Source organism: Caretta caretta, chromosome 1, assembly GCF_965140235.1.
Source record: "Caretta caretta isolate rCarCar2 chromosome 1, rCarCar1.hap1, whole genome shotgun sequence".
Taxonomy (NCBI): domain Eukaryota; kingdom Metazoa; phylum Chordata; order Testudines; family Cheloniidae; genus Caretta; species Caretta caretta.
The window spans coordinates 316,111,473-316,138,591 of NC_134206.1; the positions used below are offsets into that span (position 1 = coordinate 316,111,473).

The window sequence follows — 27,119 nt, forward strand, 5'->3', positions numbered from 1 at the left end:
ACAGGAGTCCCTGGCCGGCTTAGGGGAGACACCGCAGGAGCCGAGAGAAATTTTCCACTTGGAGCATGAGCATGTGTGTGAGGGGGGCCAGAGCTGGGATGGATAGCACCATGTGATGACACACACCCTGCCCCAGTTTGCCATGCCCACTCCCTCCACTGGCCCACCACTTACCTGCCCTCCCCAGGATGTGATCAACCTACTTAGCCCGCCCATAAGCAGCCTCTGCCTCAGCTGGGAGGTGGAAGCTGGGATGCCTGCTTTCTGCTGTTGGAAAAATTGCAGCAGTTCAGCGGGGCAGGGAACTCAGCAACTGTTCATATTCTGGTATTCCATGAAATTCCAACACTTACCTCTGAAGCTGTTGTGATTTAATACAAAAAATAATACAGTTTACACAGAGCCTTAGTTGGAAACTGCTCATTCAGAATAGTTCAACCTATAGCAGTTTCCAGAAACAGTACCAGAGCTCTTTTCTAGCAGTGTACTTGGTTATGTAGTGGTTTGTCACTTATAAAACCCCCAAACTTCTCAGCATCAAAAATATCATGAAAGATTTCCTCTTCATTGAAATCACACACGTATTAGAGAGAAGAAGGGTTTATGCTAACTTGACAAAGAACAGGAGAAAAATAACTTGGCTTAAACTTTGGCTTTGAGCAGGGGGTTGGACTAGATGACCTCCTGAGGTCCCTTCCAACCCTGATATTCTGTGATTCTAAATATGCTCTTTTCACATTATAGGAAGAAAACCAATGACTTTTAGGGAAGATGTCCTTTCAGTGCCAATAGCAGAACTGAATTATGGGCTGTGCCTAATGATTAAAGAAGCTAGAAAGCAAGATGGTTCCTCTTATGAAGCAGACATGTTGTATTATTTATTTCTTTGTATTCAAAAGGTAAACATAAAATTCAGTTGAATGGCTGTTGGACTCTTACTGTACATGGAGAATTAGATCTTACATGAAAAGTATTGTTTTCCCCTTCAGGACATAACCCATGAGAGCTAGTTGCCAAAGAAAATTTAAGAGAGCTGATTGTAGATACTCATGCCAAGTTGAAAAAGCATATATTCCCTTTCCTGAAACCGTGTCACTAATGCAGAATGTAATGTGTTCTGCGCAATCCCATAAAATAGTTTGTTAAAATATAGAATTAAACAGTGGAAGCTTAAAATTTTGAACCTGAGGATGGTGGGGGTTGGAATTGGAGGGGTTTGGGGAAGGGCACAATTTGGGCTTTTTCAGGCATAACAGGATTCCTCAATACTCAGCATACTAAAGCTTTCATGATAAGAGATCCAAAATAGTTGGGTGGCTGGGGGAGGGTGGAGGGGGAATGGGAATGGGACGACCCACAGCTTGTTGTTCAGTCCATCCTTCAAGATGTGTTGCTAAGCGAACTTAGTGTGGAGCAGGTTTTAGCCTATAAAATAGATAGGGCTCAGGTGCAGGTAGTGTTAACAGCCATCAGTTGAACTGTTAGAACATAGGTATTAATTTTGTTAGCGTAGATGAGGCCAGTGATAGTAAATTTGCACACACTGTTCCAATAAGTCTTAAATACCTGTATTGCTGATACCTGGTCAATAGGACTAATGAGCTTTATATTCTTGAAGTGTTTCTGAATTCACTGTGTCCTTGCAAAACTCACTTTCCAGTTTATTGTTCAGATGACTAAAGTCTAAATGGAGTAAGTTGATGTATATGCTTGTGTCACAGGCATTATTGAGACAGACTATTTGGGTGGAAGGGAATCTGGTTTCATTTTTCTCCCTGTAATAATTTAAATAGAACAAACTTAAAATCCAATTTTTAAAAATGTACTAGTTTATGGGAATTGCGCTCTCATGCAAAAGTCAGTAGAACTTTGTCAGTGGTTCATTTAAAACATGAGATGATTGTAAAAAAAAAAAAAAAAGAATTTAAATTCCAACATGCTAGGCCAATCCACTAGGGAAAATGTTAGTGTGAAATGATGAAGACTTACTGATGTTCCTGTTCTTCTGTACTGAGTGAGTAATGTTTTTGTAGAGTTTACATTCTGAGCCATTTTATGGTTGAGATGACACAGAGGTTAACTAACTTTGTTTTACTAGATCTCATTTTATAACTAAGCTTTCATTTCAGTTATTATCCTACCAACATCCGTTTCTTTTTTTATTCATAGTATATGTTTGACAATGACAGAATTGACAACATTTTTGCTGATCTTTATTATGTGAAGTTTTTGGAAAGGCTTCATGGCGTGATGAAGGGATGGTGTCCAAGAGTGAGCCCCTCTGGTAAGTGGAGAAACATTGGGGGGGAAATGAAGTCTGTACTTGACTATGTTCTGACATGAATTTATTAGTATCAGTATTTGTTTTCCAGGGTATGTTCTGTCTAGTTGTATCATGGAGGAAATGTTATGGGACTGCAAACAACTTGGAGCACATTCTCCTGCTACTCTCCTGTTCACACTGATGTATTTCAACACTAAGTAAGAATGTTTTCTATAAAAGTCTTCCATGTCTGAGTTTATGTAGCCTACCAAATGGCTTAGTTTTTGTAACTTGCTGAAAAAGATTTCCCAAACTCCTTCTATCCCCTGCATACCAAACAGATGAATTGGTAAATATACTTTTAATGCTTGCCAAAACCTTACTATTTGTGTTTTGCTCAAATTCTCATTATCTCTTGATGAATAGTGCACATGGTGAACTGAAGGGGGCGGGGGAGTAGATAGTGCATGTTGGGAGTAGTCATTAGATTTATTTTCCCTGATTACCCATATCTAATTTTTCATAAGATAAGTACTGAAAGACAAACCTCTTATCATAACTTAAATAATTCATTCTCTTTTTTTATACTGCTTTCTTTACAACAGAACTATCATGTTGGTTATTCTCACAACCACAAACAATATTTATGTGAAAACCACTGAAGGACTCATTACTTGAGTCTTATAAGATACAATCCCTGTATGCTGCTTATGTAAATTCTTAATAACTTGGTATTTCTTTTTTTTGTCCTGTCAGTTTCTGAACATCCATTAATATTGTTTTCAGTGAAAGCCCCATTTTAAATGCCAGGCAAACTATGTATACATTGCAAATAAACCACAATTGAAAGGTAATATATTATTCATTTGTTCAGGGGTTGGCAACCTTCGGCACGTGGCCCATCAGGGTAATCCGCTGGCAGGCCACGAGACATTTTGTTTACATTGACCATCAATAGGCACGGCCCCCTGCAGTTGCCGTGGTTCACCGTTCCTGGCCAACGGGAGCTGTGGGAAGCGACGGCCAACACATTCCTGCAGCCCACCGCTTCCCACAGCTCCCATTGGCCGGGAACAGCAAACTGTGGTCACTGGGATCTGCATGGGGCCATGCCTGTTGATGGTCAATGTAACCAAAGTGTCTCGTGGCCTGCCAGCAGATTACCCTGATGGGCCACGTGCCGAAGGTTGCCAATCCCTGCATTAGTGTCTTAAGCTATTACACTTCCCTCCCTCCTCTTCCCCCCACCACTTGCTTACCCTAATTGTATAATTTAGAATTTTAATGTACTTAATTACATTGGCATTGAATTGTTCATCTCAAATTGGAATTTAACTTTCTAAAAACAGGTTGGAATCAAGAAGTCCTATAATATATGTTGACTTATTCTTCCTTTGTGTAAATATATTCTTTCTCTGTATAAAACTAAATATTCTGATATTTATAAGGTAGATATTAAATCAATGATTCTTCCTGACCGCATGCTGGTTGTATTCAATTATATTACAAGATGATCTTTGACTCTATTTAGGATGTGTATTGACAAAAGCATTAAGATAAACATTTACTAAATTTTAAAGTAACTGTTTCAATTCATGTTGGTCTGAATTTGACTTCCCTTTAAAATTATCTGGTAAATAATATCCTCTTAAAATATTTGTTAGTGCCTTTACTTTAATAAAAAAAAAATCACTGTTCTGTGCAAGGCAAGTTTTGTATTTTTCGTCTGTTACTGCAGTTAACAAAGAAATACCATTCCTAGTTCTTTTAAATAGTTTTTCTTTCTGCACCAGAATCAACAAAAACACAAAGCAGTATTAACATTAATTACAAGATGTGTCCAAATATTAGGGGGTATAGAGACTTAAATGTTTTGCCAAAAACAGAAATTTAAAATAAACTTCATTTTGTAATCTTATAAAAGACAGCATTACTCTTTTTATAGTTGAAATGAATTTCAGTGTGTAATGATTTTAAACAGATTGGAATTAAATAACATCACAATAGAATGTGCATTCCTAGGTCACTGTTACACACTTTTGATCTGTCATTAGGCTAAAGATTAAGGCCCCAGTTCAAAGCACTTAAGCACTGATCCAAAGTTCAATGAGGTAAATGGAAAGACTCCCCTTGAGTTCTGTTGGCTTTGGATTATGGTTTTAACCATGTGCTTAGCTTCAAGCACATACTTAAATGCTTTGTTGAATAAGAGCTGGAGAGTATGTCTACACAGGGATTAAAGACCTGGTTGGCCTAGGTCAGTTGCCTCAGGCTAATGGACTCAGACTGCAGAGCTAAAAATCGCTGTATAGATGTTCAGTCCCAGGCTGGAGCCTGAGCTCTGCGACCCTCCCCCTCGCAGAGTCCCGGAGCTCAGGCTCCAGCTCAAGCCCTAACATCTAGGCTGTGGTGTTTTTTTGTTTTTTTTCAGCCCCAGAGCCCAATTCAGCTGATGTGGTCTAGCTGTAAGTGTTTTATCCCTGTGTAGACATACTGTAAGTGCCTTCAACTACCGAAAAGTGTACCAATATTTTAACCTTCCTCTCATTCCCCAAATAAAAAAAAGTTTGAAGCATTCAGAACGCGTTTATTTTGAAAGATTATTCTGTTTACTATGCCGTAATAAATAGCTCTCAGAATCTGATTTTGGGCTGTTACAATTATTTTTTAGTCTGTCTTCCTGTTTCTCTTTCATGTTGATTTATGTTCCTTTTATTTATGGTGGTGGAAGGCAGAGCTGATTATTTGCTATTAGAGATTCTTTATAATGTTGCTTAAGACTCCTTGGTACAAATTAGGAGTATACAACAAGTGGAGTAAGATCTCAAACAACCCTTGAGTTTTCACTAAAGCTCCAATCCAGCTGAAACTTCAGTGAGACGACTCACAATGTGTAAAATTAAGCACGTGCATAAGTCTTTGCAGGATTAAGTGATGTTTTCTAACATAGTATTGGATCCTGCAAATACTCACTTTGTTGGGCTACTCATGTGAGCAGAGTTACTTCCAGGATCAAGTCCATAGATTAACCTCCAAAAGGAAACACCTGTATAGTGAGATATTAAGGAATGTTTCAGCTCTCTGCCCTCACTTCTGGTTTTGGTACAATGCAGAAGTGACCTTTTTAAAATTTGATGTGAGGTCTAGATGAGCTCAAATAATTGGTTGAAGTCAGAATGTGACTTTGAATAGATTGGATTATATTCTGAATTCTTGTTGTGCCATAAAACAGTACTAGTGAATCCAATTACTCTGGGTTTACACAGGTATAGCAGGTCAGGATTTGGTCCACAGTCCAAAGCTATACTTTTTATTGAGAATCTGGAAAGCCTTTTAAAAAATATTTCTCCCCCCCTTTTTTTAAGTACTCCCTGCCGAGTCTGCCAACTCTTTCTCTCTCTCCAAAACTGAGTTATAATTGTTTTTCTCTTGTATGTGAGTAGGTATTTCATATTGAAAACTGTGGAGCAGCATGCACAGCTAGCCTTTTCCAAAATTCTGAAGCAGACCAGGAAAAATACAGGCATCGGAAAGGACAAATGTTCTATAATACGATTCCTGAGGCTTTATGGACAGATTCTGGGAGGACGAAAAGGTTTGAACTCATTAGACTAGGATAATAACCTTTAAAATGATTGTGTACCATTGTTTGCCACTAAGATTGTGAAGGACATGACAAAAAAGCCTTCTTGGCAATTTGTTTGGAATCTGAGCACTGTTGTTAGTGTACATATATGCTTAGACCCTGTTCCTGCAGAGATAACTGTAGGTGAACCCCTCCAACTGTGCAGAGCCCCATTTAAGTCAGTGGGGTTCTTAAAGGAAGCAGGGGTTTGCTGGTGTGGAGTCAATCTCAGGACTGGAGCTTTAGATTGTATTCCCCAGCCCTAGTGATGCACATCTAGGTTGGGACCCTCAAATGCACTCAGTATTGGCCTAACTCTGCACCCACTGAAATCAATTAGAGCAAAGGTAGGCCAGCGCTAAATACAGGGTATTCTTAAAAATTCCAACTTTCATGTTTTTGGAGATAGCTTTAATAAAAGTTGAAAAAAATCTACTGTCTCCCTTTTTTCCTTTCTCCTCTCTCCCTTCATGTTTCTTTTTTTTCATCTTTTCTACATCTAGTTCTTTTAGAAACCCAGACATAGGATTTCTTTCATAGATGGCGTTACGCTATGTATATTTTAGATCACTTATGCTCAAAATGCTTGGGCCATTTCCTTGCTCCCTGAACTCCTCCTAATTTACAAACATGCACACACACCTCTGCCTTGGTGAAGCATATCTGCCCTCTTCAGTGTGTGTGTGTGTGTGTTTCTCTCCTTAAAACTATAACCTGTCATCAATCTGTGTGTGGAGTTCACGTTGACAGTCTGTAGGGTAGAGGATTTTTGTCTCCAGCATACTGGCAGGCTATTGTCCCAGACATTTTCCAAAATGGCTGGAGCCACGGAACTAGCCTATTTAGAAGTTTCACAAACTACAACTCATTCTGTGCTCAACTGTCAAGTGATTGGCTTCATTCTCCAGTTACTACAGGTCTACTTTACATACGCTCTGCCCCATAATGGTTGAGTATCTTCTCTGCGGCCATAAGGCATAGTAGATTGCTTAAAGAAACAGCATCAGATATATGCTCAAATGAAATCCCTGCGCCCACTGCCTGAGAGGATTGTGCATGTACAGATGAACTCTTGAGGTGATTCCTAAGTTATAGAATGAGAGGGTACATTCAGACTCTACAAGAGCATCAAACACTGGTTACTATAACTTTTCTGAATAGAGTTGGTCTCCAGAAAGGCTGGATGCATATTTTATTCTTTTGGGTCACTTTCTGCAAGTATTGAACAGCGCATGGCTTTCCATAAAACTTTCTTTATGCTGCAAAAGTTTGAGGCACCCCTATTATATGCTTTGTGGGAATAACTTGCACAGCTTCCCTATGTTACCATGTGATCTTACTGACATTTCTTTCAGGTTGCTTGGTGGTTGCTTGTTCCAGCTTGTCTTAAATTGAGGCAGGGACCCTCATTTTTTTGTTTGCCTGGGGCTGCAACGCTGATTGAGGCCTCTCAGTGCGACTTTAATATAAACCAGTAGGCATCCTGTATATGACGGTCAAAAATGCTAACCACTTAAGTTTAAGCATTTCAGATTATTAATGAAAATGAGTTTGAATAGTTGGGTTGCAGCTATTCCTAAAGAGACTATGACTTGGTTTCCAGAGGGTCTAAATCAACTTAAAAATATATATATTAGTTAGGACTTCATCCAAAGAAATTGTATAGGATTTACTTAAAAGAATGGAGGATTTGGAGTCCTTAGGAAGGTTGACAGTATTACCTCTTCTCTGTCTCCCCCTCATCTCCTTTCTCATTCTGCCAGTTTGGGGAATGACACTTTGTCTACTTATCCAGTGGAAGCTAAACACTACCCACCAAGACATGCAACAGAATTTTTACCTGTTTACAAATCAGTCCCTTCCACGATGCCCAGGCATTCACTAGGCTAGTGAAATGGCATCAATCCTAGAGATCCAGCTCCTGGAGCCATTGAGCGGATTGCAAGGGAAAAGTCCTGTCTCTTATACACTTCTTTTTGCAAAGCATTTTAAAATGGTTCCTAGCTCAGAAAGCATATGTAATTTTTGAAAAGGATTTGCAAAATCAAGTAATTTAAGAAGCAATCACTCAGTCATAGGTTGTTTTAGTGGATTTTCAGAGGTGCATGTATGCCCATAAAGTCAGACTGCTTTAGACTGGATCTGCAACAGCTATGATGGGGTTCTGCAGACACAGTGAATGAAATCCTGGCCCCACTGAAATCAATAGGACTTTTATTGTTGACTTCACGGGGGTCAGGATTTCATCTGATACATTCAGAAAACTCATCACTGGTAAATAACTTTTTACATGAACAGTTTGTTTATATTAGGTTAAATCCTTATGTTTTAGGTCAGCCATACAACTCACAGTAGACGTTTTTATAGCTACATGTTTTTAGCTGCCACTGTCTGCCGGGAGTACTTCACTGTTGCATGAGCTTCACCCTCTGTTTCCTATGATAAAAATTCTGCATACCGATAATCAGTATGGCTGACATTTATCTGCTAGTACAACATACCAGATTGGCTTTATTTTCCTACGCTGTCAATCATTTATCCACAGACTAGGTCAGACATTGGCAAGAGCAATACGTTTCTTATACTACAATAATGGTGTGCCTGTTGTTGAAATATTTAGCTGCTATAAAAACATTTTTTTTAAATGTTGAAATAAGACAGTTTTTGATCAATAGTACTATTTTAAACATTCATCAGTAAAAATACTTTATTGAAACTAAATGCTGTATTGTGAACATACTGCACACTATTTGTCTCTTTTTTGATTTGCAGATGAGACTTACGTGGAACAACCTGAAAACCCGGACAACCCTTTGCAGTGCCCCATAAAACTGTATGACTTCTATTGCTTTAAATGGTAAGGCTCTAAGGACTTATTTTCTACACTAGTTTTAAACATTTGATGGCTTTCAACACATTTCATCATACTAGCTATAACAACGTCAGCAGTTCACAGGGAAAGATTTTCTCTTCTATAATGATTGACTTCCCTCATTTAATACTTGGGCTTCACACCACAACAAATACCTATTCCAGTCTGAGTTTGGCAAGAGAGGATCACTGCTAATTCAAAGAGGGATGCCTAAAGCTAGCAACTTTTTATGTGTGGGAGCAAATATATCTTATTACATAATAAAGAAGAAAGTCAGTACTAATTTTACTCTTAAAAGGAGTATAACTAAGTAGTGTGTTGCTTGGTATAATTCAAACTTTCCTTATAGCCCCCAAGGTGTCAAAGGGCCAAGTGATGCCTTCTATCTGGTCCCTGAACCAGTCGTGGCACCAAACAGTCCTATCTGGTACTCTGCTCAGCCTGTGAAAGTGGATGTGATGGAGCAGATGTTGACTAGAATTCTGGTGGTCAAGGAGGTCCAAGAAGCACATGCGAAGACCCATATATCAGCATAGCAACAAGGACAAATGGATAAGTTACAACAATGCCCTTAATATAAAATTGTAAATACAATTTTTTTCATAAGGCATGGAAGACTGTCTGTAGCTAATGCTTTCTTTTTACTAGAAGATGACTGAAAGCTATGAGTAAATAGCCTTTAACAGTACCAATTTGCTAAATTCCACAAAGTGGATTTCCTATTTTGTTCATATTTGTCTAATTATACTTGCATCTAAAGAGGGACAGATGTGGTTCTAGTACTAATACTGTGAAACACCAGCTAAATCAGAGTCCCCAACGTGTCATTTTGATTAATTTATAAGTACATAGCTCTTTAAACTGAATTGACAGTGGGAAGTGTATACAAATTCAGTTTTTATCAAAGTCCTCAATGGAAATAGTGGTTACTGAATTATATTACTTTACACTGTGACTTACTAATAGTGCAATGCAGGCATAATTTTCTCTATAAAATGAGTGACTTTTACATTTTTTTTCCTTGTTAAAAGGATGCTTCCATGACTAGTCTATTTGCAAAGGATAGACTTTGGAGACATAGTATTTTGAGAGGAGTAGGAAATCTAACTGCCTTAAATGCCTTGTGGCCAATATTTGTATAAGGTTGGATAGCTTACATTAAAACATTACTTTCTTTAGTCAGCAGGGAAAAAATTTACCTCACTTTCGAAAGCTGGGGCAATAAAGACACCTGAAGCTCTGAGACTGTTCCTAATTCTAGGTTGTGGGTATGTGCATCGATAAATATCTCACTACACCCTTGACACTTTCTTGGAATCAACTGTGTTATGCGAGCCTTCTGTACGTACACAGATCTATACAAATTTACCTCAGTTCAGTAATCTAGTGCCTTACCACAACCCAGCCACTTAAACATTGTAGCAATGGCTGTAAAGTATCTTGTTGATGTAAGTTCACCGTTTCCAGGGAGATTTTGTATATTTTTCACATAATACTGTATAGATCAACAGTAGGAAAAATGGAGTTTGTTAGTGGAAGTATTATAGATTATGCTATGTTATCTTATTTACAAACTCAACACTAATTGTCTTGAAAATAAACTTTGCTTTTGATAGTGTTGTCAAAATTACATTTAAACATGAAGCTGAAACAAATGAAGTTGACCCACTGTTTTTGAATAGCTCACTAAAACCAGACTCGGATCATATTGTGCATAAACAATAAATGAGTTAAGATCACATCTCTTCAAATGCTTATCGACTGAAGAAGAATGCTGCTAGTTTATATTTGTACTATGAGTGGAGGAAGTAGTTTTTGATCCAAGATGGGAAATGTCACTATTGACAGTGACAAATATCTATTGCAGTGCATGACACCTTGTGTCAGCATGGTTGATTTAAAATTAAATAGGGATGGCATTTGATCTGGTTTATACCAGTATGTACATGTTTCTCACTCGCTCTCTGGATATACAGACATACAACCTGCTGTAAATATCCAGAAGAATTTAAATGAACATGTTGCAAATTACCATTCTGAACATATTTTTCTCCCCTCTTTACTATGAAGAGAGAAGGTGAGATGGGTAAAACCAAGTAAATAACCCAGCCCATCTCTGCCAATAGAGGCTTGTTCCTATAGCCTTCTCTAAACTCATTTTCAATTGAAAATGATAGGGCTTCTTCCTCTCAAGAATAGCCTCCCTTCTGAAGTGATGAAGCTTTTCCTGCTCAGCTTAAATTTTCTTTCCTAATTTTCTCTCTTCCTGGTTATGCTTTCAGAATTCCATCCTTCAAAGAGTCAGACATCTCTCCCTTTAGTCTTTTAGTTAAACTGTCACAATCAATCCTCCCACCTCCTTCGGAACTGTTTTTTTTCCTCAGAACTACCTCTAGTTTGTCAAATTGCACTATATGATGCCCAGAGCATCGTAAATGCGGTTGTCAAGAGCAAGTAACTGGGATTAGTTTTTGCTGAGATGAATAGGCCAATAGATACTTTGTAACTGGAGTCAAACTAGTATGGTAAAGACATGATATCAATAACTGACAGACATAGAATAGGTCTTAAATCCAGTAACTCTAAAGGGCTTGGATCCTGGTTGTTGCAACTACTTGCATGACCTCCTACTGCTTGTTCTTACCAAGGGATTTTAATTATCTTTAGGTTGAGCTAAGGCACTTTACACAGCATTTAGAGTATGTGATCAGCAACCTCACTGGAAGATTGAATGCTGCTATTGTGGCTATAAAAGCATCATCTATACTGCATCTTCAAATCATTCATAGGGAGTATATGCATACTGTAAACATAAACAGAGTAGGAAGAGATTAGGATTCATCCACTCATTTCTGACAAACAATTAACCTACAACTTCCACACCCTTCTTGACTGCTAAGACACCGGCACAGGAAGCAAATGTTTGAAGCGCATCTTATGTTACTAAGTTTACTATGCAATCAAAATTAGCCCAGCTGTTTAACTTAGACATATGAACTATTGTAGATAAATTTTCACTTCCAAATGATACCCAGAGAAAGGTAAAAGTGCTGTAGAATTTACAATTGCGGATAATGTGAAAGCTGAGTTTATTTAGTCTTACAAGGCAAAGTTAAATTTTAATTGGTTAGGATGTCTAGAGTATGTAACTGAGCCTTCATTCTTAAGATCCATCCCACTTTGAATGAGCCTCTCTTGTTAGTGGGAGATATGATTCAGCTATATGAAAGGAAGTTCACAGCCCAAGTAAACAACCTACCCGGTTACTATTGTCACAGTTAATATAGTGGCATAACTTGGAAGTGGATAACTTGGTTACAAATAACAAGGTCTGGTACAGATGCTACAGTAGGATATGCTACAGTACATTTTGGCAAAGCAGCAGCTCTGCTTTAGTTAAGGCAGGGAAGCCCTTTCTGTTTAAAGGTTGACTGAGTGCTCTAAAAGCCCCATGTTTATTTGAATTGCTTTGAAATTTGGTATGCCTCAGAGGATGGCAGGTAGAGTTAGTGATCCAAAGTTGGAGTTATCTGAGCAAGGAGTTTCTGAGATCCAGCATTTCTTAAGGTTGACATTCTACCAATGGCTTTGTGTAGACTGGGGAATCAAACTATGGCTCTGATCGTGCCCCAAATGGTCTGTCACTCATACTAGCTACTGTATAATACCTACTAGCCATTAAGGGAAGTAATATTGAAAATGTTATTCAAAAGAGTTAAGCCATTTAGATGTGTGCTAATTCCTTGCCACAGTAGTGACAGCTGCCAACCTACATAATGGTCACTTAATAGATAGTTATTGACTCAACAAAAACATTTTTGTTTAAAAAAACCCAAACGGATATTTACTGACAAAATACTTCATTAACACAGTTAGGGTTGGCTTGTGGAATTTCATGCCCTTCCAAAATAATGAGCTTTGTGCACTCTAACCTCTGAAAACCAGGAAGTGAATAGTTATGGTATGTGCTAATGCTCAACTCTTCCCACTTTGAATGACACCCCAATACACCTATTATCCCCCTTCCTCCCACCCCCCACTGCCTTTAGAAATAGTGAAGAACAGTCAGGGAATAGGGCATATGGACACTGAAAGACAGAGTATAAGGCAGATTGCCTCATATCACAATCCTAGTTCTTTGAGATGTGTTGCTCATGTCCATTCCATGTTAAGTGTGTATGCTCACCACATGCACCAGTGCCAGAAGTTTTTTCCTCATTGTTAGCTGTAGGGGACTGGCTCTGGTGCCTCTGGAGTGGAGCACATATGTGCTGATATAAGGGACGCCACCGGCTCCCCACTCCCTCAGTTTCTTCTTATCGCCGGTGATGGTGCTGGAACATCTCCTTGCTTCAGGAAGTACTCTTACTCAGAGGTTCTTCCTATCGTTCATTGTGTAAATAGTTTGTTAGGTAAGTAGTTCTTTTTGTTCTCTTAATAGTTAGCTAATAGACTGTAGATAAGTTAGACAGTCCCCTAAGAGACTTAGCCCAGAGATGGGGCATGCCCCAGTCCCCGGGCTTCAAGCCTTGTGATCGCTGCAAAAAGCCTATGCAAATCAGCGACCCTCATCAAAGCTGCTTGAAGTGTTTGGGGAAAACCCATGTTTGGGGAAAACCCATGTTAGCGATAAGTGTCACATCTTCAAGAGCTACAAGACCAGAACTAAAAAGGAGCGGGACATAAGACTAAGAGCATTCCTCGTGGAATCGGCCCTTGTGCCGGTCGCAGAGATCGGACTCCGTACCAATGTCACTGTGCTCAGGGCAAAGTGCACTGCTGGCACTGGCCTCCCAAGGCCGGTACCTGCTAAGAAGCAGAGGAAGCACACCGGGAGACGGCATTCCCTGACATCCCATACTGAAAAGTGAAAGTCCAGAGAGCAGCATAGGCCCAGGCGGGGAGCCCAGCCAGGTACATGCATCGCTGGTGAGGCTATCCAGCCACACTGGGTAGTGGCGGAGGTCCCATCCACGCCGGAGGCCTTCCAGACCACAAAAGATGACATGTCTTTGCCGTTGCTACCGATGCCTCGTGAAGACATACCCATCTCTAGAGGGAAGCCAGCACTGGGGCCCATGTAATGGGCTCTGTCTGTGTGGCATCTCTCCCCAGCACTGTGGTGGTTGACGTCGAAGCAGCGATCCTCAGGAACGTGCTTCCACGCTGACTGGAGTTCCTAGCACCATTTGCTGGACTCTTGGCACTGGTCCCCCAAGGCGTGGCATCACTCGCCCAATGGTCGGCGCAGAGCAGTAGCACACCACCAGTCCCTGAAATCATGGCACCGGTCACTGGAGCACAGGCATCGCTCCTCAGGGCAAAGAAGTTCATTAAGACCATGCCGCCGATCCCTGGGCCCATAAGACTGGTCCCCGGTGCCGAGATGCAGATTGCCAGACTCATGGCACTGATGCCAGGGGTCGAGGTGGCATTCTCTGCCGTCTCATTCTCTGTCGCCGGACTCCCACTGCCATTCCCAGAGCTTTAGGCGTCGATTGCTAGTGTACTGTTGCTGATTCGCCGAGCTCTGCCCCCGGTCTCCGGCCAGGCGGCACAGGGACCCCGAGCCCCAGCCACAGATGCTGGGATGGTAGGCGTGCAGGTGATATGGACATAGCGTTGGCACTGCAATGATCTCCAAGGCAAAAACTTTCCTCCTCCTGGCTTGGAGGCTGAGAAGATAGCAGGTCCCTCTTGCCTCTTGCTAGGTGTACCCAGCCAGATCCGGGGGGGGGGGGGGGGGGGGAGGGGTGCTCATCCAAGGCCACCAGCCAGAGCAATGGGCCATCCTGTGGTACTTTTGGAACCCATGGGGGTTCCCCAGGCATCAGAGACCCAGATGCAGCGTTCAGTGTTGGGGATTCAGGTGGGGGATCTACAACCCATATTGGACTCATGAGGCATCAACAACTATCTCAAGAAGTTCTGCATGGTCTCCCCGGTCTCCATTATCCCCTCCCTGGAAACTGGTATACTGCCCTCTACTTGAAGGATGTGTATTTTCATATTTCCTTTTTCCATGGACACAAGGTTCCTGCGGTTTGTAGTAGGATACATCCACCACCAGTTTGCAGTGCTTCCATTCGGCCTGGCTACTGTGTCAAGGATGTTCACGAAAGGCTGCGACCACCGCCACGTATATCTGAGGTGCCAGGGCATTCAAATCTTCCCATATCTAGATGATTGGCTCATCAAGGGTCATTCACGGGCACAAGTCCAGCACAGCAGCTGGTTGATGCAAGCCATGTGCCAAGCACTAGGTCTGCTGTAAACAAACAAAAATTCACATTGGTCCTAGTACAAAGAATAGAGTTCATTGGGGCAGTATGCCTCAGGCTTCTATGGCACGTAACGGCAAGCACTTAAGTAGTTCAACATGCACAACCACATCCCAGACCATTCCAGATGTGGCTAGCATCAGACTATAACCTAGCCAGGCTCCACCTGGACAGAGTCCTCACAGTTCTGCCACAAGTACTTACTGCTCTGGAGTGGTGGTCCAACCCTGTAAATATATCTGAAGGAATATCATTTGCGACCCCGAAACCCACAATGGTGCTAGTGTTGGACGTGTCTGACTTGAGCCTGGGAGCCCACCTTGGATCACTAAAGACCCAGGAGCTGTGATCCAGGGAAGAGCTGGCAATGCACATCAATGTCAGGGAGCTCAGGGCCCTCCAGTTGGCTTGTGAAGTGTTCTTTTTGCAACTGTCCTGTCAGGTGGTACAAGCATTGATGGATAATACGGCCTCCATGTTCTATGTGAATAGACAAGGAGGAGCATGGTCATCAGCTCTCTCTCAAGAAGCCCTTTGACTGTGGGACTGCATGCCATACACATCAAAGTTCTACATCTCCCCGGTGTCTGAAACACGCTGGCAGATTGCCTCAGCAAGTGCTTCTTTTCTCACCATCAGTGGTCCCTCCACTCGGAGGTCGTCAGAATGATCTTCCGGGGGGGGGGGGGGGGGACACACACTCCCCAAGTGGACCTGTTTACCACCAGGTGGAACAGGAAGTGCCATCAGTTCTGCTCCTTTCAAGGGCTCAACAGCAGATCACCATCCTCTCTAGGCTCGCTGGCCTTCCCTTTGAGCCTCTTGCCTCCTGTTCTTTCACATCCGTTGTGGAAGGTTGCTTTCCTTGTGGCTATCACTTCAATCTTGGAGACTCGCCTCACTGAAGCCCTTAGGTTGGAACTCCCATACATGGTGTTCTACAAGGAGAAGTTTCAGTCCACACCCTGCCTTCCTGCCGAAGGTGGTGGTGGTGTCTTTTCATGTTAGCTAGGACATTTTCCTCCTCATATTCTTCCTGAAGCCTCACTCGTCCACTGAAGAGAGGCACTTACACACCTTGGATGTCTGGCAGGCTCTAGCTTTCGACTTAGAGCATACCAATCCCTTCCTTAGATGACTCAAACTCTTCCTCGAGGTGGCTGACAGGATGAAAGGCTTCCCAGCCTCTCCTCAGAGGCTTTCGTCTTGGATTACTAACTGTATCTGTACTTGCTACAGTTGGCGCAGGTCGTACCTCCAAAGATAGTGACAGCCCATTCAACTAGAGCTCAGGCAACGTCCGTAGCCTTCACAGCACAAGTCTCTATCCAGGACATCTGCAGGGCTGCAACGTGGTCGTTGGTATACACCTTCACAACCCATTACACCATTACTCAGCAGGCCAGAGATGATGCTTGATTTGGCAGAGCTGCGTTGCTATTGACACATCCATGAACTCCTACCTGCCTCCAGAAATACTGCTTGGGAGTCACCTAACATGGAATGGACATGGGCAAGCACTCAAAGAAAAAAAGCCTTCTATAACCCCTGTTCTTCGAGATGTTGCTCATGTCCATTCTATGACCTGCCCTCCTCCTCCTCTGTCTGAGTTCTAGTGAGCAGGAACTGAGGGAGGGGGGAGCCCCGTATGCTGTTTCATACACGTGCCACTCCGGAGCCAGTCCCCTGTGGATACCACTGAGGGAAAAACTTCTGCCAGTGGTGCATGGGGTGAGCACACACAACAGGGAATGGATATGAACAACACATCTTGAAGAACAATAGCTATGGAAAGTGAGAAACTTGGCAGAAAAAAATGGTTACTAAAACTAATCCCTCCATTCATCACAGCTATTCTTAACAGTGAATGCATCTGTAGTGCATGCAGGTAATTCTTAGTGGATATTGCCAGCTCCAAGGGGGCCAATTAAGGGTGCATTGGCATATACCTATACTTTGTGTTTTCTGGTTCTTCTTTGAGTGGTGGTCCCTATGTGTATTCACTATGGGTGCACCTGCATTCCATGTGCCTGAGATGAATTTTTCACTAGCAGTGTCCATTGGTCTGCACCTGCTCCTCCTTATGCTCTGAACCGAGGGCTTGAGAGGCAGCATAGATTGACCTTCTATCCAGTTTCTTTCTATCACTTGTCATCTGAGACACAACTTCCTCAGTGTCCACCAGCTTTCCTAGCATTCCTGCTCTTAGGTTTAGCTGTTGTGAATAATTGCTCTTTAGATATTTTTTAGTAATAGTGTCACGGCTAGGGTTTCCCCATAGTACCTGTACAAGTCTGGGCACTTAGTATGCCCAAGTTCCCTCACTTCAAATCCTGCCTGGGCTGCCCCCGGGCTCTTCCAGGTTAGTGATCCCTACAAGAGCTGTTTATGCTTTTGTGGGGAGACCCACCCTTTGAAGTGCAAGATACGTCATTCTTTCCCTCAAATGTGACAGCGCTGTAGAACCTCGATGGAGCCTTTCGTATGGCCCTAATCTGACCCTGGGTCTTCTGGCTCTGCAATGCACTGGATGGAGCCACCACCTAGTGCCCCTCTAGCCCCTGCACTCCTTAACTCTGCATCCTCAGAGGTCAGACCCAAGGACTCATCCAAACTCAGAAATGAGGAGGGTAAAGGCAAGCACCCTGATAAAAAGTAAGAATCACCACCTCTTGCATCCTCTAAGAGGAAAGGGCTACCTCCCCCATAATTTCAGGCTCTGGTATGGGTGTATCTGGAGCTCACAAAGAGCATGGTTCCCTTTGAGTTGTCATCTGATATGATAATTCGGTTTACAAATGTACTCTAATTGAGTTCAGCTGTAAAAAGTGAGTAAGTTCATAAGATGTCACTGTAACCTATAACAATACATGTTGCTAGGAACAGGTGCAAGAAAACCAGACAAACTGAATTAGTCCAAACAAAAAAGCCTGCTAATATAATTCAGACTCTAGTGAGATCATATTTAATAAACAAGCAAATGTGGATCTGGAAATTAATTAACCAAATTGGTATGTTGGGTGTTAGGACTAACTTGTGGACAGAATGACAGGATGGGCTATTCTACTTACCAAACCCGTTAGCGTCCTTGAGACTTTGGGGAGAAAATAAGAACAGATGGAGGCTATTGCTGTGAGCTTCACCATCATGGCTGCCATCCCTACCATTTCCTGTGACCCTGAGTGGTCTTCATCCTAATCCTGAAAGATCTCCCGATCAGACCAGAGAGAGGGACCCAGATAACATTGCCACGTCTACTAGCTGTAGCTGAATCCTAGCAGCACTTGGCTGAAATGGGATCAGACTTGAACAACAACAGTTCCAGCCCACCTCAACTATCTTTCTCTCTTTTCCCCAAAAGGAAAGTTATCTCCGACAAAGGGGTTTTCCTTCTAAAAACGCTCTCCTGGGAAAGGGAAGAAGGGATGTTAAAAAATAAGTTTAATGCTTTACTTTTCAAATGTTAAATTTTTTCTTTTATCTTTAATAAAATATTAAAAGGATGTTTAGTTGTATTTGCCATAGTACAAAACAGCCTGAGGTCTCTGTGTACCAAACCTCAGACCTTGTTTTACACTGTATAATGTGATGGTGTCTAGTTGATGTTAATATCTTTGGCTCACATACTCCATCTAAACAAATACGTGTCACTCTGGGTGCTCCACCATAGGATTTGTGCACACTCAAGCACTCTTGGAGATTTTAATCTGCAGTGTCTGAGGGTCTACACCAGTGTTCCCCCTAATTTTTCCCACCCATGTGCAGAATGAATTTTGTTATGTGCACCAATATGGAGGTGATGTCTGACACATCACCTTCATATTGGTGCATGTAACAAAATTCATGGGGTGGAGTGGGGCCAAGGGGTTCTTGTGGGAGGGTGCAGGGGCGGGAAGGGGCTGGCTGGGGGTGTGGGCACTGCAGCTGGGTCCAGGCCGTTTTGGGGTCAGGCTGGGTCTATGCCACTCTGGCCGTTCCTGGGCCTGATCTGGCCGCACCTGGGTCTGTGCCGCTGCAGCCGCATTGCCCCAGGCCTCATCTGCCCGTGGCAGGTCTGGGCTGCAGTTGGGGCTGTGGGAGACTGGTTCCCTAAGCTCCTGCATGGTGCTAAATAGGCTGCTGCATGGCCATGCAGTTTACAGGGAACTTAGCTCTACACCTGCACTCTATACATCCTCATGCTCTGGTGCGAGAGTATATAAAGAGAGACTCATTACTCCTCCAGTTCCTTCTCAACCATCCTCAACTCGAGCTAGAGCACTGCAGTGTCTGCTGCTAGTTATCAGCATCCTTATATAAGTATTTAAATTTCATTCCTTATTGTTTTTACTTTAGCATACGTTTGTGCTTTTGAGGGTAGGGAGTGTTTTCCAGCTGCCCCTTTCCTTGTGCTGCTGGGGCCTCCCTGGTTGGGTTATGCCAAACCCCTCAGGTTTCAAAGCCCATCAGCCCTGCTACAGGTCTTCATCCCTTATCAACAGGCATTCTAGCCGAGTCAGGGAGTCTCTCATCCTGTGAAAATGGAAGGTCTACACCTCATTTAAAAACAGTTCTTGCAAGCTGAGAGAGCTCCTTCAGGCTCACGGAGTCTAATCTGTCCCAGTACACTGGCCTCACATGCTTAGGTTACAGTGGTGTCTTCCACAGACCTTGGAGCAGTTTTGGAAACTAACCATTCAAAAAGGAAAACCAAATTCTTGCAGAGAGACTCCAAAAGAAGGGGAAATTGCTGTTCAAGACTGGAAATAGGGAGAGCTCATGCTCTGGTAATGGGTACTGCTATTGGCTCTGGTACCAAAGCACCAATACCTACCAAGACTTGTGGTATACTTGCACCAAGAAATCTTCTAGCAAATCATGCTGAGAGCCATTGTTGTCGCTACTGAAGCTAAACCCTCTAGCCCCAGAGACTTCTCCAGGTGCTATGATTCTTAAGAAGCTTTCTTCTAAGGTTCTGGTATCGCCCCCCTTTAGGTCACAGCCACAAGAAGTGCATGGACCATCCCTCTGCACTGTCTCTGGTATATTCCTCCTTGGGGTGCATAACTATGGAGTGCATGAATTGTACTGCTGCACCCTCTCCCTGTCTCTAACTTCCCCACTACTGTCCAGGTTCCTCTCTCACAAAGACCTCCTGCAGAGGAACTGGAATCACCCCTATGAAGCGGTATTGAGAAACTCTTCCCCAGTATTGCTAGAGAACTTATCCACTTGTACTGCATCCCAGCATAAAATCTTGACTGCTGGTACCAACACCATTACCAGCCCCACCTTAGCCTCCAAAATGGACATGGTTCCTGGTACCACTTCCTGGAGCTCCTCTACTGGAGGCAAAGAAGAAACCTCCTCCGACTTGGACATTTCTGTCCAGGACTGCACCTCCATCCCAAACCCACCTTCTTCGCTGTAGGTGTTTCCTGGGGAAAAGATCCCAGATGTCCATATCACTCCTGGCAGGAAAACCCCAAGGACCTTTTCTCTATGCACAACTGTAGTGGATCTTCTGAAACCCCATGACTCCTTAAAGTGACCAGTATTGTAGGTTAGCTTCGTGTAAGAGACCCATTTTGGACTAGCAGCTACTAGTACCACAATAGCCTCCCCAGGAAGTAGCCACACAGGGGCAAAAAGATTCAGAGATATTAAGGTCAGAAGGGATCATTATGATCATCTAGTCTGACTTCCTGCACAAGGCAGGCCACAGAATCTCACCCACCCACTCCTGTGATAAACCTCTCACCTATGTCTGAGCTATTGAAGTCCTCAAATCATGGTTTAAAGACTTCAAGGAGCAGAGAATCCTCCAGCAAGAGACCCGTGCCCCATGCTACAGAGGAAGGCAGAAGTTGAGGCAACACTTCCATCTGTTACCCCAAAATTTGGACCCATGGCACCCTAATAATGGTCTGTAAACCAATTGTCAATTTGGCCCATCGAAGTAGGCCCTCCCCTAGAAGAATTACCCACGTTTTACCAGGGAGTTTGTCTCAAGCAGTAATTCTTTGAAAACAAAATGATCGTTTATAACCATTATATAATCAAGAAAGAAGACAATATAACACAATACAAGCTACATAGCAATACAGCTCTCCAGATGCTGGTGGTGGTGGGACCCTTGGAACTGACTGGCCACCACACTGGCGGGGATCCCTGAGCTGCCAAGCCACCAGTGGTGGTGGCAGAGGAACCCAGGAGCTGCTCAGTGGCCACGAGCAGCCACCCCCTGCCCTGCAGTTCCCAGCCACCTCTGGCCATGACAGAGGGATCCCGGAGCTACCTAGCGGCCATGGGAACCCGTGCAGCTCCCCAGCTACCACCACTGGCCAGGGCTCCCCCCCCCCCCGCAGCTGCTCGCCACCGCAAGCAGCTGTTGCCCGCCTCTGGCCATGGCAGAGGGACCTCAGCAGCTGCTGGAAGCCCCCCCTCCTCCAACCAGCAGTGGCAGGGGACCCCTGCCCCCTGCCTGCTCCAGCTCCACGGGGACCCTGCTACTCTCAGCTACTGTAGGTTGGGAAGGGGGGAAGGGTGGTGGACCCTCCTCCCTCCCTCTTTTGTCAGGAATGTTTTTAGTAAAAGTCAGGGACAGGTCACAGCTTCCATGATTTTTTTTGTTTCTTGCCTGTGACCCATCCATGACTTTTACTAAAAACAATGACAAAATCGTAGCCTTAGTAATAAGGTGGTGGCCCGCCCTAGAGGAATTGCAAGGGTAGTACTAGGGGGTTTGTTGCTGACCTGCAGAGGATTCCCCAGAGCAGGCTAATCCTGCTACCCCTTGGAAGAACACGGATACAGGCCTTTGCTCAAAGGATTGACATGCAAACAGTAATTCTTCGAAAACAAAGTATCATTTACTTAAGGTGTCAAGGCTAATTCCCCACTCTGGCACTTTTAGTGCAGAAGGTGGAGGCCCACAAGGATTCTAAAACAATAATACTGGCCACACTAGGCTTGTATTAAACTCCCAAGGTTACCAGTTCAAGGTCAGAGAAAAGCTGTAGATACTGCCACCACCAAAGTGCAAAAAAATCCCCCGTTTGAGAACCCAGGAAGGCGCACTTGAGAATTCCTTCCTGTGGGGTACCCTCAAGCCCTTTCATCCCCCTCCCCCCCCCCCGCTGGGAAGAGCTGAGAAAGGCAAAAAAGGAAATCAGCTCTTGCCACAGACAATTAAACAACATGTGCACAAACCTCTTAAAACAAAAATCCAATTCTGTTCTTTAAAAAGGTACATTTTATTAATAAAAAAAGAATACATACATCCGGAAACTCAGGCTATTGCTAGATTTTAAAAGAGCAACTACAAGAATTAAGCACCAAGACTAGCTTTCTTGAGGTCCAGCTTAAAGGTTACAAGCAAAACAAAAGCACCTCGGGTTAGCACAGAGGAATCCACAAGCCATAACGAAATAAAAGGAATAAAACTAATTGCATCTTTCTAGACATTCCTGATCTACTTAGATATCTGGGGTTTTAAACGAGTAGTTTCTAGGTATGATACTGAGGATTTTTTCATACCTGGCCCAAGCTTTTACAGCATAGCTGCTGTCCTCTTTGCCCCTCCCCAGGAGGGCAGAGACAGACAGAAGGGGAGTCTTTTTTTTTTTCCAATTTAAAAAAGCTCTAGCCTTCCCATTGGCTCTTTTAGCCAGGTGTCCACTCCCTTCCTTTTACCTATGCATAGCAGTGAGACTTTTTATCCCTTTACAGGTAGTGCAATTAGAGAACAGTTACTAAGAGGGATTTTATAGCTACTGGCTGGCTGGGTGTCCATAAAAGGAAGCTAACCCCCCTTAATTTATCACAAAAGGAGATAAGCAATGACAATATATTTAATAAAGCAAGAAAAAGTATATCATATTCTACAAGACATAACATTTAAAATGGCATAATAAAATAAGACAGCATAGGAAACATAGCATACATAAGTCAAATGGCAGTTACAATGATGATGATTAAGGCGCATAGAGATCTCATACACATGCATAGAGCCCCAATACAATGGTATATTGCAACCCATCATAAAGTAACAAACAGAGCTTCTATGCATGTGTACAACAAAACATTATAATACATTAAAGAATCATTATTTACAGTAACATTCTGTGAGTGGTGGCCAGACGATCAAAGAATGGGTGGGGCAGATCTCACTCAGGCAGGCATCTGTTTTTTATTTACAGGTACACCCAGTCATTTTTTAAAAAAATTTTGATGGAAAAATTAGAGACTTACACACTCTCACTCAAAATCCCTCTGATTCATCTCAAGGGGTCCTTCTGTTCTGTCAATTTGGAGATATCTGCTCTGGGGATGGCTGCTGCTGCTGCTTCACAAAGCTCCCCTTGCCACCTGCCCGGAACCTGCTGGTGCTGCTGTGCTGCCTTAGAAGCTACTTGGAAGCTTCGGTTGCCTGTGGGTAGCTGCTTCCGGAAGCCTCTGCTTTTTCTTCAGCTTTATTCCCTTCAGCTCTGCAGCTCAGGTACCCTACATGCCCACACACTTAAGCCTGCTGGCTGTCAGTCTTACATACTGGTTGCTTTCTCAAGTCCAGCTTATTAGCATAATCTTTCCTGCCCAATTAGATCCACTCAGCCAATCAGCTTCCAGTTATCATAGAGGCTCATCCTCCCCTCCCCCCCCTTGCTGCATAGATCTTCCCCTGGAGGTCAATATTAGCATAGATCCTCCCCTTGAGGTCTTGGGAGACATGCCGGGTCATTCCCCATTGAACTCTATCTAAACCTATGTCCTCCACAGAGAGTACTTGGTTTTCTGACTCTAAACTATCATTAATTCCTACTTATCTAAAGCCTTAATCCTAAAACTAACTACTGTTTTATGCAACCAAAGCGTTATGATACTGTCACCACCACTGTCATGCCAAATCTGGAGAAATACGATTTTATGATGATTAAGCCGCTTTTTCAGTTTTTGTCTGCAAGTCTCTATCCAAGGTGCTGCAAGGCTTTTCAGAGCAGCTAAAAGCAAAATCTTTTGTTATAACCCCAGTTACCTGTCTGCTACTGGTCAATTCAGCCTAAGATCACCATTTTGATTTTTTAAATAAAATCATTATGGCTGCCACTTTGGATTTCTAGCTAAACCTGCTATAAACTATCACTATCTAATATTTGTAAAATTAGTTACATCTATATTTTATGTATGTCTAAACATTGATACTGTCACGATTTTTGTTATGCTAATTGGAGCAGGTAAAATTCACTAAGTTTTTCTCCTGCTCTGCCTGCTTCCAGCTGTGTGGGACAGTGCTCTCTCTGGTACTGATTTCTTTACATAGGAGTTAGAACAGCTTAGAAAACTTACTGGATGTGATACAAGAGGCTGTTATCCTGCCTTGCTGAGGGGGTTATGCCCCTGCCCCCATACTCCGCTGCTGAAGAGATTAGACTCCCTCTGGTCCCACTGGAGAAAGTCAAGGAACCGCCACACACTTCCTGGTGAACTTTCTGCTTCCTAGGGCAAGGCTGTCTTACCCTATTAATAGATGTACTATCACCAATCTACTGTATGGCAGACACCTGTCATCAGCCCAGCCACATGGAAGAGGGCTGACAAAACAGTATTATGTCCCGGCCAAGGGGATGGAGTTTTTTTCCTCCCATCCTTGGTAGTAGATTTTTTTCTTCCCATCCTTTTTTCCTACCAGCTCCTTTGTAGTGGAAGCAGTAAAAACAAGGAGCCATCAACAAGCTTATTCCAAACAGACTCTCTCAGATAAAGAGCTCAAGTGGCTGGAGCTTCTGGGCCAAAAGAGCTACTCCTCTGCTGCTCTGCAGTTTAGGGTCACGAACTATTAAGCCTCGACAATAAAATGTACATGTTTAATCTAATAAAGCATATTTCATTGACTACCTGCTACAAGACCAAAGAGTCATTTTAAGCTCTTATTTGAGAAGGCCAGATGATCATGAAGGCTCCCTAGATTAGATAGCAATCGCTATCATTCGGTGAGCCTCTTGGCTATAAAACCTCCAGCATTCCCAGGGAGGTTCAGAACACAGTGGAAAACCTTTCTTTTGAAGCTCTTCAGTAGCGACACCAACTGTTTACTTAGCTCTCAAGAATTCCAGGATGACACTGAATCTCTCAGGATCTATAGGCCTGCAACAAAGAGACGATTTAGCAAACTGCAGCCTGCTCAACAACCGTGACCCTTTCAATACCAGACCTATAGAAGTCCTGTAGACCCCTCCAGAAAGAGGTCCAGACCTCACAAGAAGGGGGTCTCACCCTTTACGTTTACCTCCCAGTCTGCACCTTCCTTTAAACAGCTATTTTGACAGCTTGGTCCTCCCATGCAAGACTACAACTTAAATACCTTCAGGACCGGCTCAGGACTGTTTACACGCCAACAGACATAGTCTATCTAAACAAGTAACCATATCTCAGAGTTCTCTGCTCCCTCAACTGGTGCAAGGATCTTTTCAAAGTCTGTGTGGAAGTTGCATTTTTTTGCATCCACCCCCCCAAAGGTTCATTACCATGGATATTTCCCTGCTGTGTTAGGATGCCCATCTCCAAGGCTCTGTAGGCCAGGGCAAATGGACTCCTCAAGAAGCTTCTGTCCACATCAACATTCTCAAACTCAGGGTGTTGCCCTGAAAAATGGATTTTTGGCATCCCAAGCCTACTGCCTCTTTATCTGTCTTTCCTGAGGTATCAGTTTCTGGAGTTGTTACAGAAAACACTAAAGGACATGGATATAACCTTCCAATAAAGTAATTGACATAGGCACTACTACTACTACTTTATACTTCCAAAATAAAGTATTTTATTAATGTAGCTAATAATCCCTAATACAATATGATCTAAAAATCTTAAAGAAGGCACAAAACCCCTTACACCAGCAGTTCTCAAACTGTGGGTCGTGACCCCCTTTGAGTGGGGTCGCCAGGGTTGGCTTAGGCTTGCTGGAGCCCGGGGCGGAAACGCTGGCCAGCAGGACTCAGGTTGCAGGCCCCCTGCCTGGGGCTGAAGCCCTTGAGCTTCAGCTTTGGCTCCCCCTCCCCAGAGCAGTGGGGCTCAGGCTTTGGCTCCCCCACCCAGGGCAATGGGGCTTGGGTGGGCTCAGGCTTCGGTGCCCCCTCCTGGGGTCATGGAGTAACTTTTGGTGTCAGAAGGGGTCGCAGTGCAATGAATTTTGAGAACCCCTGCCTTACACTAATTCCTTATTACACGTTTAAAAGAGCATTTAAATTATGACAGCATATAGTGTAAATGATTCCAAGCAAAGCGCTTTGCTACAAATCGCCAGTTTGTAAAAAATCATGGACAGCAGTTCTTGAATTTGTTCTAAAATTTACACAGATAAAGTCTCAATTAGTAACAGTATTTTATGCATTCTTAGTAAAAAACCCCACTCCCGCTATATTCTAAGTTATAGTTAAAACTAACAGGCTTACTTTATAAATCCTTTAGTATCCTTCGTTGATTGCTGATGCTTGCTGCTGAAGTGTCTTGTAATGCCAACAAACATTCCTGGTCTAGAGAAGATGCCTATCCAAATACCAAGCTCTCATGTGAAATGTCTGTGGATCAGGATGTCTGATTCTGCTGTTGTGTTGCACAAGCAGTTCCAAGAAGAGGGTAAGGGAATTGGGGGACGGGCCGACGTGGAGAAGTGTGGGAAATCAAAATGGCGGGACCGGAACAGGGCTATCAGGATGGACCTGGCCCTCTCCCGTCTGATCTTGTGGAGGATTCATGGAATAAGAGGGAGAGTGGGGAAAATGTGTAGTTGATCTGGTCCGACCAGCAGAAGATGAGGACATTGCCTTGAGAGTGGATACCAACACCTTTCTGGAGCAGTATGTGCTCTATTTGTTGCTGATGTGAGAAACAAAGAAGTTTCTGGTGGGAGTCCCCCATTGGCAGAAGATGTCATTCACTATGGAGTTGTGCAGCTCCCATTCGTGATCAACGATGAATCTTCTAATTAGAGAGTCTGCAATCATGTTTTGAGTCTCTGGAAGATTACTTCCTGGTCAGCAGCCTAACTGAATAGAACGTCGTGCCCTGATAGGTCCAAGGGATGTGCTCTATTGCTCCCCTTTGTAG

General features: G+C 43.2%; 1 protein-coding gene across 4 annotated transcripts in view; it reads left to right on the plus strand.

Annotated features, from left to right (window-relative positions):
- LOC125630644 (transcriptional regulator QRICH1-like) overlaps window positions 1-27,119 on the plus strand; it is a 65,591-nt gene that overhangs the window by 17,417 nt on the left and 21,055 nt on the right. For 3 of the 4 annotated variants that reach the window (XM_048836844.2, XM_048836843.2, XM_048836846.2), the window contains exons 4-9: window positions 745-899; window positions 2,170-2,284; window positions 2,373-2,481; window positions 5,707-5,858; window positions 8,661-8,745; window positions 9,110-10,373. In XM_048836844.2, the coding sequence (XP_048692801.2) occupies window positions 745-899; window positions 2,170-2,284; window positions 2,373-2,481; window positions 5,707-5,858; window positions 8,661-8,745; window positions 9,110-9,296 (803 nt within the window). In that variant the 3' untranslated portion in view covers window positions 9,297-10,373. Of the gene's footprint in view, window positions 1-744; window positions 900-2,169; window positions 2,285-2,372; window positions 2,482-5,706; window positions 5,859-8,660; window positions 8,746-9,109; window positions 10,374-27,119 lie in introns of those variants that run through there. The other variant, XM_048836847.2, reaches the window with a different exon arrangement.